General features: G+C 39.3%; 2 protein-coding genes across 2 annotated transcripts in view; both read right to left on the bottom strand.

Moving 5' to 3' along the window:
* The window catches only part of NDFIP1 (Nedd4 family interacting protein 1), a 56589-nt gene extending 36540 nt beyond the window's left edge, over positions 1 to 20049 (bottom strand). Inside the window, exon 1 of the mRNA XM_045492123.1 lies at positions 19746 to 20049. Within this exon, the coding sequence (XP_045348079.1) occupies positions 19746 to 19808 (63 nt within the window). The 5' untranslated portion in view covers positions 19809 to 20049. The remainder of the gene's footprint in view (positions 1 to 19745) is intronic.
* LOC123579472 (putative uncharacterized protein encoded by MAPKAPK5-AS1) lies at positions 19849 to 20397 on the bottom strand. The gene is made up of 2 exons (XM_045443613.1): positions 20261 to 20397; positions 19849 to 20176 (listed from the first exon to the last, which is right to left on the bottom strand). Exons 1-2 carry the CDS (start codon positions 20395 to 20397, stop codon positions 19849 to 19851), a joined length of 465 nt encoding a protein of 154 aa, XP_045299569.1.
* Between the last annotated feature and the right edge of the window lie 1822 nt (positions 20398 to 22219).

Below are 22219 nucleotides of genomic sequence, written 5' to 3'. Positions count from 1 at the left end.
TTCAAGCCCCACATCAGGCTCTGTGCTGACAGTGTGGAGACTGCTGAGATTCTTTCTCCCCTCTCTCTTTACTCCTTCCCGTTCATGATCTCACTCTCTCTCTCTCTCTCTCTCTCTCTCTCTCTCTGTCTCTCAAAAATAAATAAATAGGGCGCATGGGTGGCTCAGTCATTAAGCATCTGGCTTCAGCTCAAGTCCTGATCTCGTGGTTCATGAATTCGAGTCTCACATTGGGCTCTGTGCTGATAGCTCAGAGCCTGGAGCCTGCTTCAGATTCTCTCTCTCTCTCTCTCTCTCTCTCTCTCTCAAAAGTAATAAAAACATTTAGAAAATTTAAAAATAAATAAACATTAAAAAATAAAGATTTCTGTGATGATCACTATTACATATATAAATACAACTGATGAATAAAATTTGGATTGGAAGGAGAGAAAATACTTTCTGTATTTATGCTAGTCCTTAGAAATGAGAGCAAATATTATGAACTAGAATATAACAACTTGTGCTTTCTTCTTTCTTCACCTGATATGCAAGTAACAAGGAATACCATCCAGAGAGATAAGAGGAAGGCAAGATAGTAGCCACTCACCTCCAACTTCACCCTTCCTAAAAAGCCAAGGTGCTAGGAGAAATCACTCTTCAGGACATCTGGGGGGCTCAGCTGGTTAAGTGTCTGACTCATGGTTCTTGAACTGAGTTCTGCCCCACTTTCGGCTCTATGCTGACAGCACAGAGCCTGCTTAGGATTCTCTCTCTCCCTCTCCCTCCACCCCTCCCCTGCTCAAGCTCTCTCCCTCCCTCCCTCTCTCTCTCTCAAAAATAATAATAATAATAATAAACTTAAAAAAAAGAAATCACTCCTCATCCACAGAGATACTAAATTAGCCAACTATGGCTATGATAGTAGCACTGTGAGATTTTTGGGTGGGACTAGAAAATTGTGATCAACCTGCCAACCTCTGGTATCCATGTCTTATGCTCAAGTATTTCCACCACTGATAGCATCACCAAGACAGCATCTAGTAAATGGTGCCTGGTGTTTTCTGGCACTTAACTTCAACAAAATCTGTAGCCAAGAGCCTTCCAAGTTAATGATAAGCCCCACCCTCCCCATGCTTCATGATTTTATAAAGACTGGGGAAACAAGGAGGGACAACCATGCAACATTTTCAAATAGGTCTCTGTGCCTCTTTTAAGAAGTAGCAACCAAACTATTTACTAACAATGTGTCCTCCACAACATCCTGAGTCCTACCTCTTCTCCATTTCTTACTTCCTGAGAAAACTCAGGCTTCAGAGCTCTAGGGCCTACTTGGAAAAGTAATTAAAATTCCTGGCAAAGATAAGTTGAAATGGACAGTAAGCACTTGGCTTAGTCCCCTTGCTTTTGACAGGATGATAGAAACCATTCATCTTTTGTTTACAGAATAATCAACGTAAAAATAGTAGCTAGACCAGACTCACTTTTAAATAATTTATATCAAATCTAGTCCATAATTTCAATGCAAAAGTGGTGAATACTGCTCATGCTTTTATTTTTAAACCCGTATGTTGTATTTAAGATATGTGACAGCTCTAAAATACCAACATGGAAGCAAAAATGAACTCCTAATTATTCACCATTTAAAATTGTACATTAAGCAATGCCTTAAAAAAAAAAGTTGTCCCAACAGAACATGGAATACAACTGACATCTATTCAAGTATGCTTTTTTAAAAAAAATGTTTATTTTTCAGAGAGAGAGATGGATCATGAGCACAGGAGGGGCAGAGAGAGACAGAGACTCCCAAGCAGGCTCCATGTTGTCAGTGCAGAGCCCAAGAGGGGGCTCAAACTCACGAAATCTAACAATATATTTAATTAGTTTGATTTGTATAACTTTCTGTAAAACAGCTCAACCACACAGGAGTACTGAAACTGTAAACACTATTACGGCACCTGACCATCTCGGTCAGCAAGAGCATGAGGCTCCTGGGCTCAGGACCGTGAGTTCAAGCCCCATGTTGGGTGTAGACATTACTTAAATAAATAAACTTTAAAAAAAATAAAAAATAAAATGCAAACACTATTAATGTAGACATAAAACCTAGAGTATAATCAAATGTAAATATATTGTGATTCAAGCTTTCTGTTCTATTACCTTTTCTTCTGCCATAGCCCACAACAACCTTCCTCATGGAGAGTCAGAAATTTAAATATCTCACTCAATAAAATTTTATCAAGCACTAATACATGCCAGGATCACATCAATTTTTGATTATTGTCCCCTTAATGTTCCTGAAAGAACATTTCCATTTTTTCCATTTACTAGGAAGACTATTAGTTTAAGTTGTAATAATAACTTTGGAGGTTAAAAAGTTAATTTGATGAGATGTGTTTAAGGATGCTTTATGTATAACTATGAAGACCAAGATCTGTCAGCAAGGATGAAAAAACTTTTTCATTAAATCTACCGAAAGAAGCACTATTCCTATATACCATTATATTAAAATAAAATACCAAAGGAAGTAGTTTTTTAGGTCTAGCAACTGGTTTCTTCTGGGCTCTACCTTTTTGTGTGTATGTCAATATTCTCTAACCAATGGTTAGCTTAGTGTTTGGGGCATCACAGGGGATGGCATATTTTTATCAGCAATTTCCTATAGAAGTGGTACACATCGATCCTACTGTTGTTCTTCAAAAGCAGACTACCAATTTCTTCCTTTATCGTTAGCTTTTTTGTGTCCAAAGACATAAAGAAGTTCACCCACATTTGCTTCTCATATTAACTTTTATTCACTCAAAAGACACGATTAAGAAAATGAAGACAACCCAGAGTGGCAGAAGATGTATTTTTCAGACAAAAGACGCATAACCAGCATACATACAGAGTTTCTAAAAAACAAGAAAAAGGAAAAACAAAGAAAAAGGAAATCACCCAACTGAAACATGGTTTAAAAACTTGAAGAGACAGTTCCAAAAGAAGTTATCCAAATGGCCACTAAACTTATTAAGAAGTGCTCCATTGTATTAGTCATACAGAAATGCAAATTAAAACCATAGACGATAGTTAAAATACAAAAGCAGAAAACACCAAATGCTGATGAGGACATATGACAACCAAACTCTCAAATTGGGACTGTAAACCTGTACAACCACTTTAGGAAACTGTTCAGCAATTATCTTATTTTTTTTTTTAATATTTATTCATTTTTTGCGCGCGAGTGGGGGAGGGGCAGAGAGAGAGGGAGACACAGAATCCAAAGCAGGCCCCAGGCTCTGAGCTGTCAGCACACAGCCCGACGCGGGGCTCCAAGCCACAAACCATGAGATCATGACGTGAGCTGAAGTCACCCGTGACCAAGGCAATTACCTACTAAAGATGAATCTGTATATACTCTACAACCCAGCAATTCCACTCTAGGTATATATCTAACAGAAACACATATGTTCACCAAAAGACATACCAGGACGTTTAAAACAACATTATTGTTGTTTTAATTTAACTATCTAAATTAAATGCCCATCAATAGCAGAATAGATAACTAAATTGTGGGATCTCCATACAGTGGAATACTACACAGCCATGTGAATAAACTATGACAACATACAATGCATGGGTGAATCTCACAAAAATAATGTTGAGCAAAGGAAGCCAGAAACAATAGCATTTACTGTATTATATTATATTTACTGTATTACTGTATTATATTATATTAAATAAAGATCAAAACCAAGCAAATCTAACATGCCAGTCAATGCAGAGGAGGTAACTGGAAGGACGTGAAGGGGGCTTTTCGAGTGCTGATAATGTCATTTCTTGATCTGGGTACTAGTTAAAAGTGCACGTTCAACTTTGTGAAAATTCACTAAGCTGTGCACTTATGATCTGTGCATTTTTCTGCATGTAAATTATACTTCAATAACAATTCAGGAAGGGGAGAAAAGGAGACTAGCAAAGTATCCATGACACAGACGGGGACCTCTGCATGGTTTATCTCTATATTCACCGTAGCATTTAACACCGAGTGGCACATCACAGGTATCTTATCAGCACATGTTACCTAAAGCAGGATGGAGGTGTAGTTTTAACATAAATCTACCTAAAGAAATGGCAGCTTATCTTAATGCCCTCTTAACTGACCAGTTCACATGTACCTAAAATATTCACATTAATTTACAATCACCAAATAAATGTACAGATGAGGCATGGAGCCACATGCAGATGAGTGCTGAACTGTGGAAGGGACAGTGATGACAGGTCCGTGAGTAACCAGCAGCAGGTAGCATCCCTATCACTACTTAGCACCAGGAGCACATAAAACACGGAGAAAACTGATGAGAAACCAGGCTTTCTAAAGCAACAAAGACAAAAGTTATTCTCTCTTACTGGCTAGTCTAAAAGCAAGGAGGTATGACACACACACAAAAAAACCTTCCAAAAAGGACTGCCAACTCACAGGTATTTGATTTATTTGCAGGCTTTATAACCTTATGCATTACATGTATTCCTTTTGTATGTACTGTGTTTCGTAATAAAAATTAAAAGAAAATTGTGATTCTATAATTACCAATTTTAAAAAGAAATAGGAACAAAAGTGCAAGAAACACAAAGGAGAAACTGGCATCTTCAACCTTCAACTCCTGAGAAATAAGAAATGTGTAACATTTAGTATTCCACCTATAACACTTAGCATACTGTACTAGGTACAAACAGGTATTCAAAAAATGTTTGTGGTACAAGTGAAGGAAAATTAATATTTTAATCACACTAATTCCTAGACTGTTTTTTTCTTCTGAAAACAAGTGGCATAGCAAGAAATGGAATATTCTACATTAAGAAGACAGTAAAGTCAAATGTCCACACACTAAAAGTGACAGACATGCCTACAACTCAGGCACTAGCTCTGACTACAGCCTGCTTGGCCCTGCTGGCCCCAGGAGCAACGAGAGCTCTCTCAGGCTGAGTTCCAAAGCTATGCTTGCTTTTTACTATATTATTATTATTATTATTATTATTATTATTATGCCTAGACTAGAGCATGCTAGGGCACAGATTAGGGATGGCAAAAGGTGCTCAACAGAGTCTGCCTAAACTTAGGCTTGGTCATGAGGTCCCCTTTTCCTCCAAGAACAATGAGAGCCAAGATAGAGAGATGCATTAAGCATCTCCTATCTTTCCCTCCACCTCATAATCCCAGAAAGTTCCATCATGCAAGTGTTTTAACTGCTAGAATAATGTAACACCACTCAATGTGTTAACAAGTCTGGCCATGATTGGTGTGGGGTAGAGGACACAACAGCGAATGTGACTGCTGTTTTTAATCTAAGTATGTAGTTCATCAAAGAAAAGACCATCAAAAGAAGTAACTGCAATTTTAATATTCTACTTAATGATTAAACACACACATTTACTCCATAAATAATCCTTTAGGAAATGTAAATGTTAATGTAATGTCAGTAAAGTTTTGTTAATTTTAAGTCAAAAAAAATATAGAGACAAGTATCAGGAGAGGAAGCAGCAATAAAATCCCAAAAGCCAGAAGCAAAAGGAAAGGTGACAACTACCACAGCGGACCCAAGAGAAGTGAATCCTAAACCAGAAAGCAGAAGAGCGACATGTCTTGCACTATATCCTCAAAAGGCTCAAAAACTGGTGGCAGCAGTTACTGGTAGAAGTAGGAATGAAAATGAGATTTAAAAGCAGAAAGAAAGGTGACAGACTCAGCCCAGAATCCAATTCCAGGATCCCCACTAGAAGACTAGAGATTTTTTTTTCCTGACCACTGTAAAAGCACAGAGTTTTGGGCTGGAGACACACAGTTTAGGAGAAAGGGTAGCAAATCAGAAAAGAGTGACTGAGAGATTTATGTACCAAGTGTAGAGATCTCCTAGCTTTCTCCCCACTTAGCTCCCTTTTTTTTTTTTTTTAAATGTTTATTTATTTTTGAGAGAGAAAGAGAGAGAGAGAGAGAGCATAAGCAGGGGAAGGGCAGAGAGAGAGGGAGACACAGAATCCAAAGCAGGCTCCAGGCTCTGAGCTGTCAGCAAAGAGCCCAACACGAACCGTGTGATCATGCCCTGAGCTGAAGACTGAAGTTTAACCAACTGAGCCACCCAGGTGCCCCTCAGTTCCCTTTTTACTAGCATCAGGCCTATTCTCTGGGGGAAACTAAGCAGCCCAGAAGAAGAGACCTAAAGACGTCCACTCAAAGAAACAGTCTAGTCAGATTCAACAAGAAGCTCCATCAAACATCCTGAGCTTTTTGAGGCGCTTGGGTGGCTCAGTCAGTTGAGCGTCTGACTCTTGATCTCGGCTCAGGTCACGATCTCATGGTTCTTTCTAAGTTTGGGCCTCGCGTTAGGCTCTGCACTGACAGTGGAGAGCCTACTTGGGACTCTCTTTCTCCCTCAAAATAAATAAACATCATTTTAAAAAACAGATATTAAAAATACTGCAATGAGTTAGAATCTAAAAAACTAGTTTAAATTTACCAGAACTGGTAAACATGAGCTTCCAGACCAAAAGGGCCTTCTGAATGCCTGGTACAGTGGACAAAAGTAGATCTCGAGGTACAACACAGTGAAATTTAAGAGCAGTGGGGACAAAAAGAAGCTCTTACAAGCTACCAGGGTGAAAGAGACAGAGAGCTGGAGAAAGTAGGCAACATCTGAAGAATCAGACATCAAAAGTGGCTTCAGGCTTCCTAACGGCAACAGAACTTAGAAGGCACTAGAGTAAATGCCTTCAAAATTCTAAAGGAAAATGTTTCTGGACCAAAAGTCTAAGTGTGACAACAACATAAAACAGCCTTAGATGTGCAAAGTGTCAAAAAAAAAAAGGAAGGGGGTGCTTAACTTCCCATGCATTCTTCCTCAGAAAGACACTGTAGGCTGTGTTCTAGGAAAGTAAAGCAGTAAATGGAGAGAAAGAAAGAAGTGAATCAAGGAAAGGGGCTTCAATCAAAAAGTATGGGAAAGGAAACCCCCGGGATAACAAGGAAACAGCGGACCTTGGGAGCAACCTTCCAGAATGGGTCAAATGGCCAGAAAAGATACCTCCCCACCCTCAACAATAGCAATAAAATATCTGATATGTTTGAACATATCAAAAAAGAAAAAGAAAAAGAAAACAAAAAAAAAACAAAAAACCTATGGAGAATATTAGGTCAAAGTCTGAGGATTAATTAGTGCTATTAGCAATTTCTGATATGTACATAGAAATTGAGCAAACAAAAAAGTAATTACTTTATAAAATTTATTTCAATTCTAGTATAGTTAACATACAGTGTTATATTAGTTTCAGGGGTACAATGTAGTGATTTGGCACTTCCATGCATGACCTGGGGTGTTCATCCCAGCAACTATGCTCCTTAATCCCCATCACCAATTTCACCCAAAATAATTACTAACTTCAGGGAAAATAAAGTACTGTTCAGGCAAGGACAAGTAACCACAGTACAGTACATATTTCAGCCCTGAACAGTGTTTATTTTTTTCAATTACTGTAAATGCTGAATATTGATCTAACCACATAATGGACACAACTATATCAGAAAAGTGAGAAGAAAGGAAGCAGGAGTATATGCAGCTGTGGGAGGGTGGTAAAATAGAGATAAATCCTTACCTCCCATAGCAGTTAAGTCAAATTTTTTTTAAACACTGAAAACTGAAAAATCAAGAAGTAGCACACTATAAAATGTTATGTAGCTACAAGGATAATAGCAAAACAGTTAAAAGAGTTAAGACATAGGCAACTAAACAGGAGACTACTGTTTTTAGTAATAAGCATATGAGATCTATTTTACTCTAACCAATACGCCTATATATAACTTTGATATAAAAACTAAAAAAAAAAAAGTTTAAAACATAAGACATGATTACAAAATGTGTCACAAAAGGGGATTCTCACTGTGCTCAGGAGAAACTAACCTATTGGGGGGAGTACTCAAACCCCCTTTTGGACAGACTACCTAAACTAAGCTGGGGGCTAGGTAAGAGGAGGCCTCCAAACCAGAGGGTGATGCACTCTAGACCTGAAACATGTTCCCCATGGGAAACAAGTCATGAGACTCCATCCTTCCCCCAAATACTTGTCTCCCCCATCTACATCTTACTCATCCTTCAAGGCCAGGCTCAAGTTTCACCTTCTCAGAAGCTTCCTACCTAGAATCAGGTACTAGGTACTACTCTTCCACCTTAAAATGATGTCTTTTATCTGCTATCTCATTCTCTGAATTTAAGTAATTAGTATTACACCAATACCGTAATACGTTCTCTTTAGTCACTCAATAGGCAAAAATATAGAGAAGAAAATAAAAACCACAATAATCCCATCTTTCAAATATCCTTCTAGCCATTTGGGTGAATATAAATAATCGAATAAGCTTTTCATTCACTGCATGGTGGAATTTTTCTTCATCATTAAATAACCTTTTATAATATCACTATAGTATCTGAAACCCAGTGTACATTTTTTTAAAGGGAAAAAAAGTTCATTTCTCGAAGTAACTACAGCATTAACCAGGGACAATTAAATAATAATTAAAGTAATCTGCTAAGAGAAATACAAAATGAGGGTTAGAAGGTATGGCCTGGTAATTGTTGAGATCCTTTTCAACACAATTACAGATTCTTACTTTAAATATTTTCACTGAAATGTGAAGTCAAACTTAAAATGGCACTTGTATTACATTAAACCTGACACATGAAGATATTTTAACCTTCCAAATAATAGTAGATGCTAACATAATAAGCCAACGATTACCTTTCACACCTCCCATAACTTTCTCCCCTTCTACTCAGCTGATCATTTTGGTCACAGCTGAAAGGTGGCAAGATGGCTGTGAAACTCACAATATCAAGTAACTGTGTGATCACCTCACTTAACTCAGCCACCTGAAATAAAACTTGGCCAACACGCTTAAGACAATTAATGCTGCTACATACATGACTGAGTAGAACTGATTTTAACCACACCTTAAAATACTCTATCTGTGACAATTCAGTCACAGAAGGACAAAACTGCTGAAAACAACCTAGTATCAACCATCAATCACATGTAAGATCCTCAAGGCTACAGATTACCCCCAAATCATTCTTCTTATCCTATTTCAAGAGTAACATGACAATTTCAAAATTTCTGAAAATGCTACTACTCAAAGCAGTGAATAAGAATACTATAACTCGGGGCACCTGGGTGGCTCAGACGGTTAAGTGTCTGACTTCAGCTCAGGTCATGATCTCACAGTTTGTGAGTTCGAGCTCCGCGTTGGACTCTTGGCTGACAGCTCAGAGCTGGAGCCTGTTTCGGATTCCGTGTCTCCCTCTCTCTCTGCCCTCCCCTCCTTGTGCACTCTATCTTTCTCAAAAATAAATATTAAAATAAGTTAAAAAAAAAAAAGAATACTATAACTCAAAGAGCCAACTTCTTTAAAAAAAAAAAAAAAAAGCTCTAGAACTTTTAAAATTAGTAGCTTCTCACTTTTACAAAGACTTTATTAAAACATCTCATCAGGGATGCCTGGCTGGCTCAGTTGGTGGAGCACATGACCCGTGATCTCAGGGTTATGAGGTCATGTCCCACATCAGGTACAGAGATTACTTAAAAATAAAATCTTTATTTAGGGGCCCCTGAGGGGCTCAGTCAGTTAAGCATCCGACTTTGGCTCTGGTCATGATCTTGCCATTGATGGGTTCAGGCACCATGGCGGGCTCTGTGCTGACAATTCAGAGCCTGTAGTATGCTTCAGATTCTGTGTCTCCCTCTCTCTCTGTGCTTCTCTCTCTCTCTCTCTCCCCCTCCCTCTCTCTCTTTCAAAAATAAACATTAAAAAATTGTTTTAATAAATAAAATAAAAGCTTTAAAATAAAACCATCTAATCAGTAATAGTCCAGCTTCTATCACAAAGGAATAAAATTGTGTGACAGCAAATGATGATTTTACTGTGAACTTAAAATTGCTCTAAAAAACAAAGTTTATTTGAAAAAAATTTAGTTATGATTTCTAAAAGCATTATTAATTATTTTCTGGGACATACAATATTTGAAGCTGACCAGAAGGGAAAGATTTACAAACAGAATGCTTTGACTAGTACTGTAAAATTACAAAATGGTATTCTATACTCAATGACCCATCTGGTTTTAAAATATACTATTAAGATAACATTTTCTACATTTTTAAACAATGTATAATTTCTTTTATCTTTTAGCATAAACTCACCATCTATATTTACTGACATCACTTTTAAAAATAATTATTCATGAGGCGCCTGGGTGGCGTGGTCGTTTAAGCGTCCAACTTTGGCTCAGTTTGTTATCTCACGTTTCGTGGGTTTGAGCCCCACATTAGGCTCTCTGCTCTCAGTGCAGAGCCTGCTTCAGATCCTCCATCCCCCTCTCTCTCTCTCTCAAAAATAAATAAATAAACATTAAAAAAATTTTAATAATTATTACAAAAGACGTTTGCTAAATCATCAGTAGAATGCTGTCTCTTTGGATCAAAGCCACCAGCTCCTATATGCAAAAGCAATCAATTATAAAGCTGGAAGGAATCAAAGTGATAATAATAGTCCAACTACTTCATTTTACACAATACAAAATAAGGCTACAATAAGAAGTTAAAATTCTCACCCACAGTCACACAACCTCTTACTTCATGATAGAAGCTGGAGTATTACTGATTAGATGTTTTAATAAAGTTCTTTTATGTTCTCCTAACCCAGTCTCTACTTAGTGCCCAAAGTGAACCCTCCAGATATAAAGTCTACATGACCAGCTTCAAAAACTGCTTATTGGAGTGCCTGGCTGGCTGAGTTGGTAGAGCTCTTGACTTCGGGATCATGAGTTCGAGCCCCATGTTGGATGTAAAGATTACTGAAAAACAACAACAACAAACCTGCTTATTAACGCAGAGGTATGTGAAGAGTTTGGATGCTACAACATAAAGCTCCTAAAATGAAAGCTTCAAAATACTAACACTGTATTCCCGATTCCCTAGTTCACAAAATTTCATCTAAATTTAACAAGGACAAAATAAATTAAGAACAATTTAGTAACAAAGAAAATAGCAAAATAAGCAGAGAATTCTATAGAAAAAAGACCGTAGAGGTTAAAGGGACTTGGGTTTTACCTACAGTGCTTTCAGTTTTTACAGCACTGTATTCATTGTTAATCAGACCTTAATGCTTAAGATGAATGTGAGTAATAAATATACGGATTTATTTTATACTATTCTCGCAACTTGTAAGTTGAAACTATTTCCAAATTAGTTTGTAAAGCAATTTTTTTACAAGCAAAACATGACTGGGGCACCGCCTGGCTCAATTGGTGGAGCATGTGACTCTTGATCTCGGGCTTATGAGTTCGAGCTCCACATTGGTGGAGAGAGTCCTTAAAAATAAAACCTTAAAAAAAACAAATAAAACTGGGGTGCCTGGGTGGCTCAGTCTGTTAAGTGGCCAACTTTGGCCTAGGTCATGATCTCATGCTTCATGAGTTCAAGCCCCGTGTTGCGCTCTGTGCTGACAGCTCAGAGCCTGGAGCCTGCTTTGAATTCTGTGTCTCCCTCTTTCTCTGCCCCTCCCCTGCCTGTGCTCTGTCTCTCTCTCTCTCTCTCTCTCAAAAAAATGGGTAAACATTACAAAAAATAAAAAACAAAAACAAAACTTATAAAAAATTTAACATAAAAACCACATGATTGTTAACAAAAATTTGGGAAAAAAAGAAATCACTCCTATCATTTTTCTTAACAATCTATTATAAATGTATGAAACAACCCCACTAAAGATGAGGGGAAAGGTACGACCTAAGCAACTTTGGAAATGAGTAGTCTGTAAACCTAAAAGCAAAGAAACTGTACATATGCCCTGTCCTCTAGCTGAGAAAACTGTTTCCCACAGAGGAATAGGTTAACATTTGTGACACCACTCCACACATATGTTAGAATTAAAGAATTAAGTAAATGGATGGCGGGTAGTGGGAGCAAGGTTTCTCACTACTGAACGGGAATTTACAGAGGGGCCAGGGCAGGAGGCTAGAGTGATCCACATAGTAATGGGTTAGACTTGGTTAGCTTAACATAGATACAGGTGATTACATATAGAAATGCATACAGATAGGTATACACACACATACTTCTCTCCTCTGTCAACCGAAAGGGCCCAGTAGCAAAGAGCACAGATCTTGGTTTCTAACACCATTCTCCAATTAAAGGAGCCAGGGCTCCCTGGAGAAATGGCTGATTCTAGGGTGGCACAGGAAATACACATGATGATCCTGGTGCCAAATGCAAGGAAGTGCTTAAAAAAACCAAAAGATGGAGCCAGGTCAGAGGGACACAAGTGCCAACTGAAAGAGTTCCAATGGCCAAAAGTGCAACAATTTAAGGCATAAAATAGTACTAGATTGTAACTCAAGGAATAAAATAAACGAGTCCACACTGATATCAATGAATAAATAGATACAAAGAGATAAATATTGCACGCAGAAAAATTCTGAATAATTTATGCAAATACTCTGCCCTCCACAAGGTGGAGCATAACTCTTCAATCCTTAAGTGCATATGGTACATAGACTGCAACTTCCTTACAAAGAGCATAGCATGAAAGGCAGGGAGTGGGGGGGTAATTTTACCGTAGAGAAATCTGACAAACACCACGTCAGCCAGGTGACCAAGGTCAACATCGACAATGTTATGTTGGTTGTATGCATTCTTGATATGATATGATGGAAATGGCACTTTACATCTGTGGTCTTCCTCACCAAAACCCACAACCCCAATTTAATCATGGAAAAAGATTTAGACAAATGCAATTGACTACATAAGCAGATGGACGTTAGGTAAACCTATTGTAACTGCTTCAAAATATATATAAATAAAACCACCGTGCTGTACACCTTAATCTTATACAGTGATGTATGTCAATTATCAATAAAACTGCAAAAAAAAAAAAAAAAATCATTTGAGGGACAGTCTACAAACACCTGATTCAAACTCTTCAAAACTGTCAAGGTCATCAAAAACAAGGCAAATTTGAGAAACCATCACAACCAAGAGGATCCTTAGGTAACATGACGACCAAATGTAAAGTGGTAACCTGTATGGTACTGTGGAACATAAAAAGATTAAAAAATGAAAATCTGAATAAAGAATGGATTTTAATTAATAATAATGTTTCCGTATTGGCTCGTTAATGTCATAAACATACTATGCTCATAAATGATGTTAATAGGGAAAACTGGTTCTGGGGTACATGAAAACTGTTATCTTCTCAATATTTTTGAAAAATCAAAAATGTTTCAAAAATTAAAGTTTATTTAAAAAAATGCTTTAAAGACTTATTTTATTTTATTTTATTTTTTTTCAACGTTTATTTATTTTTGGGACAGAGAGAGACAGAGCATGAACAGGGGAGGGGCAGAGAGAGAGGGAGACACAGAATTGGAAACAGGCTCCAGGCTCTGAGCCATCAGCCCAGAGCCCGACGCGGGGCTCGAACTCACAGACCGCAAGATCGTGACCTGGCTGAAGTCGGACGCTTAACCGACTGCGCCACCCAGGCGCCCCTAAAGACTTATTTTAAAAAGTAAAGGGAAGGGGCATCTGGGTGGTTCAGTCAGTTAAGTGTCTGACTCTTGATGTCAGCTCAGGTCTTCATCTCAGGGTCATGAGTTCAAGCCCCAAGTTGCACATGGAGCCTACTTTAAAAAAAAAAAGAAAAGGGAAAGGGAAAAAAATTTTTTAATATTTATTTATTTTTGAGAAAGAGAGCACACACAAGCACGAGAGGGACAGGGAGAGACAGGGAGACACAGAATCCCAAGCAGGCTCCAGTCTCTGAGCTGTTTGTGCAGAGCCCAATGCAGGGCTCAAACCCACAAACTGTTAAGATCTCGACCTAAGCTAAAGTTGGACGCTTAACCAACCGAGCCACCCAGGTGCCCTGGGGAAAAAAATTTGTAAAGCCTGAAGAATGCACACAAACTTGAGGGGCAGTTACACCTCTCAGAAGAGATTGGGAGGGAAATCAAGCTTTCCTTTACAAGTGTTCTGTCTGGCTCTAGTATACGAAGAGTATCTGTGTACCACTGTATAACAACAAATGTTTAATTTTTTTTTCTTTAATGCTTATTTTTGAGAGAAAGAGACAGCATGAGCAGGGGAGGGGCAGAGAGACAGGGAGACACAGAATCTGAAGCAGGCTCCAGGCTCTGACCTGTTAGCACAAAATCCGATGCAGGGCTTGAGATCATCAGCCATGAGATCATGACCTGAGCTGAAGTCAGACACTTAACTGACTGAGCCACCCAGACACCCCAACAAATGTTTAATTTTAAATGACACACTTAAGCACAGAATAATAAATAAAATAAAAATGTTATTAAACAGAAGCCATTCCCTAAGCTCTTATATTTCTGTTCATAAACCATCCAATTTCCAGGAAAACCTCCAAATCCTATTCAAGCAGCTCATTAACTAGTAACTGATATTACTATAACATATGAATTTAAAAGAAAAACTGTCAATATTGCTAAGGGGTATAAAAAAATACATCTACACACACACAAAACATACATATATATATGTGTGTGTGTATATATATATATATATATATATTCACACTTGTGAAAGAAATTGCTTTAATCAGTAAGAAAATATTTCACCTGAAACATTCTGAAATTGATCAGTATTTAGACCCAGTACTTATAACTTTTAATATAAATTGTGTTATTCAAAAAAAAAAAAAATGAGTCATCCTAATTTTTATAGCAGGATGTGCTACATGATGTCTAATAACACTCACTTTATTACTACACTTGATGAAGGCAACAACCCATAACTGCATTTCTATCTAGATAGCTACTAGAAACAGTAGCAACTGGAGTATGTAAAGCTCAACGAATTTAATACGTGATATTTAGCAATTGCCTATAGTGGCAAAAATGATCTGAGAATAAAGATAAGATCATCAGGCTGGTTATCAACATCAATCTCTAATTAAAGCGTTAGAAGCTGCTTTATCTAAACAGGCACCATCAACTACTACAAGTATATGGTTCCACTAAACAGTTGTACTTGTTCAAAGACAATGTAAGAATAAATTATTAAGAAACCAAAGCAATTATTTTAAAGCCCTAAGAACAAATAAATCAGAAGATGGTACCTGAACCTCTTCAGGCCTTCTTTTTTTTTTTTAATTAGTAAGAATACAAAGTCACTCTCATAGGATTTATTTCATAATACAATGTTATATCAGGTAACATGATACATGGGTGTCTAGCATAAAGTAATGTGAAGTTATGTTCGGGCAAACCAGCCGGTGGCATCAGTTGAAATGATGCCAGGATTTCCTCAATTGGGCCTTAGTCCCTACCCAAACCAAGGAGTTCTGCCTTGGTTAAATCTGGTTAAATCTGGTTAAACCTGCCTTGGTTAAATCTCCCCTAAGAAGTGGTTACCAGTAGGACCAGACAAGAAAATAACAATGGATCAGCAAGAATCATCGCTGCTACACAAAAAACACTCACTGCTTACCAAGAGGGAGTCAAATACCAATCATAGTTGTAATCTACAGCTCCTGACACTCACAAATCCTGTTTCCATATTCATAATAAATTGCAAAAGTGCCCTCATGATATATTTCTCATGGGATACTATCTGCTTACATCTTTTAGAGTTACAAAAAAAAATTTATGGATGTAATGACATCCATTCTAGGATTTGCTTCAAAATAATGGTGGGGAGTATAAATGAAACAATATTACCCATTTGCTGATCAATGCTGAAGCTGACTGATGAGTACATTAGATTTATTACACCATATTTTAGTATGTTTGGAATTTTCATGGTAAAAGTTGACAATGTAAATATTAAGAAATGACTCTACTCCTACAACTCAACAAAAAGCAAACAACCCAATTCAAAAATGGAATATACATTTCTCCAAAGGCATACAAATGGCCAATAAGCACAAAATCCTCAATATCACTAATCATTACGGAAATGTAAATCAAAAAATAAAACTTCATGCCCATTAAGATAGCTTCATCAAAAAAATAAAATAACAAGTATTGAGGAAGATGTTAAAAATTGGAACACTGTGCCACCCCCCAAAAAAATAATTGGAACTCTCACACACTGCTGGTGGGAATGTAAAATGGTGTAGGTACTGTGGAAACAACTCTACCCATCTTCTCAAAAGTTTTGGAAAAGTTTTCTTTGATCATTGGCCATATAGGCCACCAAGACAGCAAAATAACCTTAAAATCTGGACATAACATCCTAAGAGGCATTCCAAGATATAATTGTGACTTTTGAAAATAAAAAAATAAAACCACATGGGCACTTTTCACCCTTCCTCCAGGATCGTGACTTCATCTAACACTTTAGCCTAAATATGGTTTGGCTTGGAAGAGATGAAATTCTTTCTGTGATCTTTCAAAACCTTCCTCCGCAATCCTGAAAGAATTTATCCAAAAAGGTATCATTCCCAAAGCTGCTCTACAGTGTCATCAGACGATACAAACTTATTAGTGATGCTTATAAGCAGTCAACTTCTTCAGCAGGCAATGAGTGAAGTCGAAAGCTAAACATTCTACAGTCTATTTTTAGGCCTATATGGCAGTGTCATTGTTGCGCCCTGAGATTAGATTCAAATTCAAAGATCTCAAAACATTTAGGAAAGTATCTGGCAAAATTCATGATACAGGCAAAGATCCATTCTAGTGAGGCCAAGAGGTCTTAGAATGGATGAACAGGAATAAAAGTCTGCAGAGAGAGCAACACATAACAAGTTTCTCAGGCTTACCTAGACCCTCTGAAACAGTGCTTCTGAATGTTTGGATATACAATCTGTTTCAAAATGCAAAAAGGGGAAAAAAAAATAAAGTCACAGGGAAACTATGAGCTCAGACTTTCTGTGCATCATGATGCTAAGCTCAAGTTATGCACATGGTGTCCTACTGATAAAAAGACCATAAAGGCAAAACTGTGTTTGTATTTAGTAATGAATTTTACAGTCTTCAACTGCACTTATTTTACTAGAGGACCAGCTCAATTTGATTAACCGGATCAAGTAGAAGTCAGAACGGCCTTTTGTGACAATCAGAGTATCATGCTCCTATCAAGATGCCTGGACAATTCACCAACATTCTATAATGCAAAAACCCTTTTAAATATGTATATTCTCTGACGAAGCATTTCCACCTCTAAAAACTTATACTAAGAAAAAAGTTAAAACACAAATAAAATTTATACTAAGGAAAACAGATGATGTATATAAAAGAAACTTCAGTGAATGAAAAAAATTATGAACATACTTAGTGACCAACAGGCAACTGACTTGAACTATAGCACAGCCATAATTACATGCTTTGCAGGCATTAAAATACTAACCCACCTTATATTACCTGTATTGTGTGCCTCTGTACATAAATGCGAACAGACACATAGATGCAAATCTGTGAATGCACTTGTGTCTCAGAACAAGATACACAGGGGCACAGTCGGTATGTAAACATACACATGTGCACCTATGCACAAAATGTGTGTAAGTATAATCAGGGGCCCATAGAACAGTACATGTGTGCAAAGATGTACCTCTACATATACACGTATGGGTACATAAGAAAATACATAGGCACATATATATTTGCTAACGCACATGCCTATATTTGGAACGTGAGCCTGTGTTTTAAGCAGGTGAGTGTGTATTTATCCTTGTAATCACTACTTAGAAGCTGTGACCTTGAGCAAGTTAAGTAGCCTCTTGGAGTCTTGACTTTGTCATCTATACAATCATACCAAACACTGCCTCATGGGGGTTTTATGAGGATTAGTGAAATAATGGATGTAAAGCACTTAGTCCTGTGATTGCCACAAAGTAAATGCTCAATCAATATTAGCTTTCCTTATCTGTACAAATGCATACTGATTTATATTTGTGTATATTTACATATCTATAAGTCCACAAAGATACACATCAAAATACTAACTCTGGTTACCCATGGGGGATAGGTTTCATTGTGGGGTTTTTTAGACGAGGTTGACTTTCATATTTTGCAATTTTTCTAGGAAGATTATTTCTTTTTCCATGCTGTTTTTGGAAGTTATTTCTCCAAAATAATGATTTTTAAAAAATAAAATAAGGACAGCCTGTCCCTGGCATACTTCAATTCTGCCTATTTAAAGCTATTAAGTACTACACCAAGAAATGTATACATAGTTTTAATACTCCAGCAGCAAAATTTTTGTATTCCAGCAATATGTCAGCATTACCTAATAGCTCAAGAAGATGGCAGTACAAAGAAAAGCCACAGCTTTTTGCTTGTTTGCCTTACCCAAAGCAGGATGAAAAGAATTAGAACACACTGTGGGGTACATGAGCTTTTTGAACACTGTGGTGACAGTTAAGTGACAACTGTCACTTGTATTTGATTAAACAGGGAGGAACCCAGAGCCATGCCCAAGGTCATACAAAAAAGCATGTACCAGACCCCAGACAGTGAGAGATGTAAGGACTAGACTGCACTGCCAGTTTGGGCGTGTTTATGAAACCAAGAAGCTAAATTCTTAACCAGTCATTTCAGGAGTCCGGCTGGAGGAGGGAGGAAATTACAACACAGGGCTGATGACAGCAAAACAAACTGGTAACCGGTCGCACTGGGTTAATCTAGATGTTTTAATCATACCGGTTCTCCTTATTTCTAAAATACAAAACTGTAGATCATCAATGATAGGACATTTAATTTCATAAAAGCACGACTGACATCTGTATGCAAATTATACCAAAAACATCTGAAAGGACAAGATGCAAGCAGTTATCTGAGGCTCCAATCAACACCAGTTACTACCCGGCTTAATTTCCACAAATAGGAAGTATTAGGTTAAATACCACTAAAAACCCTGCAGACTGTGAATTTCCGAGGGGAACCCAGCTACATACACAGGCGAGTAAAACAATCAGCTCTTTTCCCCAGGGCCTCAATTTATAAATTATGACCCAGATAATACTCCAATCATCCCCTATACATTTCCTCCCCAGCCATGCTATTAAATCTCTTTAAACGTCATTTCCAAGCTTTTAAAACACACACCCAGGCACACGCCCTGCAGCATTCAACGAAGCTCGACATTTTGGGGCTGGACCCAGCTAAAAAAACATCGCCTTTTTCCAAATCTACTGCAAACTGTGGACTTGCCTCTCGTCTCATTTTTGACTTTTGTCTTAAAACAGAGACGAGGGGGGTAGGTTTCCATAAACAGACTAGGCTCTGAAACCCTGAGCAATCGCATCTCGCTGCGGGGAGCTATCGGCCGCAGTAGCAGCGATTTTAATCTTTTCTCTCCACCTAGTTTCCTTTTCCATCTCAGGGGTGCTTTTTTTTTTTTTTTTTTTTTTTCCTTTTCTTTTCTTTCCAATGACATCAAACCAAAGGTGGAAAAAGGAACACTGAATGCCCCCGGGCCGATGCCTCCCGAGGCTCTTGGGCTCCGACCCTCGGGGTCCTCGGGGACCCGCCCGCTGCGGGAACTGCGGAAAACGCTGCGGGGCAGAGATTTTCCACAGCCCGAGTGCCGCCCCAGGTCGCCGAGGGATGGGCCAGAGCCTCGAATCCGAGCCCGGGGCGCGCCCGGCCCGCTCAGGCCCGGCGCGGCCTGTCAAGCCGCGGCGTCGCGTCGGCCACAGGCTGGGCCGGAGAGGCCTGAAGCGGCCGGCGGGCAGGGCCCTGGGTCCGGGGTCCGGGGAGGGATTCGGCGCCGCTCACCTGCTGGTACCGGCTGCCGCAGGCCGGCTCCACCGCCGCCAGCGCCGCCAACGCCAACGCCATGGCGCAGCTGGCCGCAAAGAAGAAAGGTGAGCAAGCGAGCTCAAGGGACGCGGGCACAGCGGCCTGGGAGCGCGGAGGCCGAGAGGGTCGCGCCTCGGGTGGGTCTCGATGGCCGCCGCCGCTTCCAGGCAAGCCGCTCTCCTCGGGTTGTGAGCGCCGCCGCTGAGGCTCCGACGCGGCCCCTGGGGAGGAGGCGGGGACGACGACGACGCGGCGGCGCCGCCGCCCCGCCCCCGACTCGCGCCGCGCGCCTCGGCCCGGCCGGGCCTCGCCCCACGCCGCCGCCCTGGTCCCGCCGAGCAGCCGCTCGGGGTGGGGGCCGCCCCTCCTCCCGCGCCCCGGGGGCTGAAGCGTCCGAGGCGTAGCCGCTGAAAAGGAATTATTCACCGAGGAGCACCTCGTGTGAGCTCTGAGATTCGCCTGTGTGTTCTCATCTAACCCTCATCTCACACCCCGACATGGGGGCCACAGCCCCGTTTAAGAAGTCATTGGCGCTCGGGGAGGTTGAGAGTCTGGCACAGCAGCGGTCTGATCCCTGATGCCTGCTGTGCAATCTCCGTTCTTTTCCAACTCCCTTCTTGTCTGCCATTTTCGTAGATCAGGGGTCTGTCAACCGTGGGGCAGAGGCCAAATCCGGTCCAGTGTCGGTAGAAAGTATAAGAAATTCAAATTTCATTGTCCATCAATTAAGTTTTATTGGAACACAGCCCCTCCCATTTGTTGAGTACTGCCTTGCAAACCCTAAATTACGTGCCATCTAGCCCGTTACAGAAAAGTTTTCTGACCCAACATCCTCCAAAACGCTTTAGATTTCAAACAAAGCCTAGTTAGGGTAGATGATAATAATAGCATACTCATTTTTATTCAGTCCTTTAGTATTTTGACAGCCTCATCTGTGGACATAGACATGCTATTTTTCTAAACCAGAGCGCTCTGAGGAGGTGACACGAATGGCCAAACTCTAAAGATTCAGCCATGCAGAGAGCTTTCCAGGTAACAGGTATATTTGCAAAGGCAGTGAGGGGAACGAGAGCTTGCCTAGTGGAAGAACTGAAAGGAAGCAGGCAGAACTGCCATATAGGAGATACAATTATCAGTGTTTTCCAGGTGAGGAAATTATGCTTGAAGAACTTAAAAATCTTAACCAAGAACACAGAGCCAGTGAGAGGTAAAGCCGGAATGTAAAACCAGCGTTCTTAACCATTATCATGCAACTAAATTATGAACTCTGTGAAGATGAAAGTATGTATCTTTTAAATATTTTTCTATCTCCTATAGCACCTACCACAGTATAGCTATATACCAGGCATTTGAGGTCTGCTGTTTCTGTCACACCCAGCCATCTGGAATTGCTTCTACCCATGAGTCCAACACAGAAAAAACCGCATCTTTGAAGCTTGTTGCAATTCCCATTTCTTCTTGATTGCCTTCCCAAGTCAGTAGTCTAGGGTTGGCATTAAGATGATCATTGTTTTAGCTTCTGATTTTCAAGTTTAGTTAACTACATATTTTTAAACAGAGCTATGTTTGAACCTACCCTGGGGGTTCTGCATATACAAGCCGATTGTAATCAATAAAAATTCTAGATTTTTATCTTCCTCACTTTGAGTTCTCTACTAGTTTCCAAACTCCTACACGTCTGTCCCAATACCCAAGTGTTAGGCTCACATATTTACACCCTGGGGGGAGCGAACAAATCCAGCAACCTGCCAATCTGAGAGTCTCAAAGTGGTACGCTCCTTATTCTGTCTTTAAATGTAATAAGGTACCATGAATCATTCCACACATAATGCCCTATCTTGTGGTCTTATATAAGGAAAAAAATGTCTAATTTCAAATGAATTGAAATCTCACCAAGAGAAAGTAGAAATCCAGATTTCTTTGCCCAGATTATCTCAATTTACGTGTAAGAGGGAATAAAAAAGATGTCTGTGCTGTCGCATATGGCTTTTGGAGCAACAGCTGCCATCTTTACGCAGGTCTACAGCGCTGTGACGTTTGTGGAAAAAGATGTTGCTACCCTTCCAGTCTACCTCTTTCCTAAATTACTTTCTCCCTCAATAGCTGTACACTCCCTGCATATGAACATAATATAAATACTGGGCTTTCTCACTGGAATATTTTCTTTTGAAAGAAAAAAAAGTTCATCTGCAGCCTCCAATCTCCCTTTCCGACTCCTTTTCTGATATCCTGAACCGAAGTGTTTTGTGTTAACAGTAAAGACTTTGTCCTTTTTTTTTTTTTTTTTTTTTTTTTTTTTGCCTCCGAGTTCCTCCAAGAGCTTTTAAGAAGTAAACGGAGATGATTTGTGTTGATTCAATGGAGGGGTAAATTGGGAAATTGAGAAACTGAGTCACCACCGTATAAGGTCTCCAGTTGGCAAGCAAACTGTACAGTGAAGGGGAAAACTC

This window comes from Leopardus geoffroyi, chromosome A1, assembly GCF_018350155.1.
Source record: "Leopardus geoffroyi isolate Oge1 chromosome A1, O.geoffroyi_Oge1_pat1.0, whole genome shotgun sequence".
Lineage (NCBI taxonomy): Eukaryota > Metazoa > Chordata > Mammalia > Carnivora > Felidae > Leopardus > Leopardus geoffroyi.
Note: the sequence above shows the minus strand (reverse complement) of the source record. Positions and strands in the feature narration are given on the sequence as shown.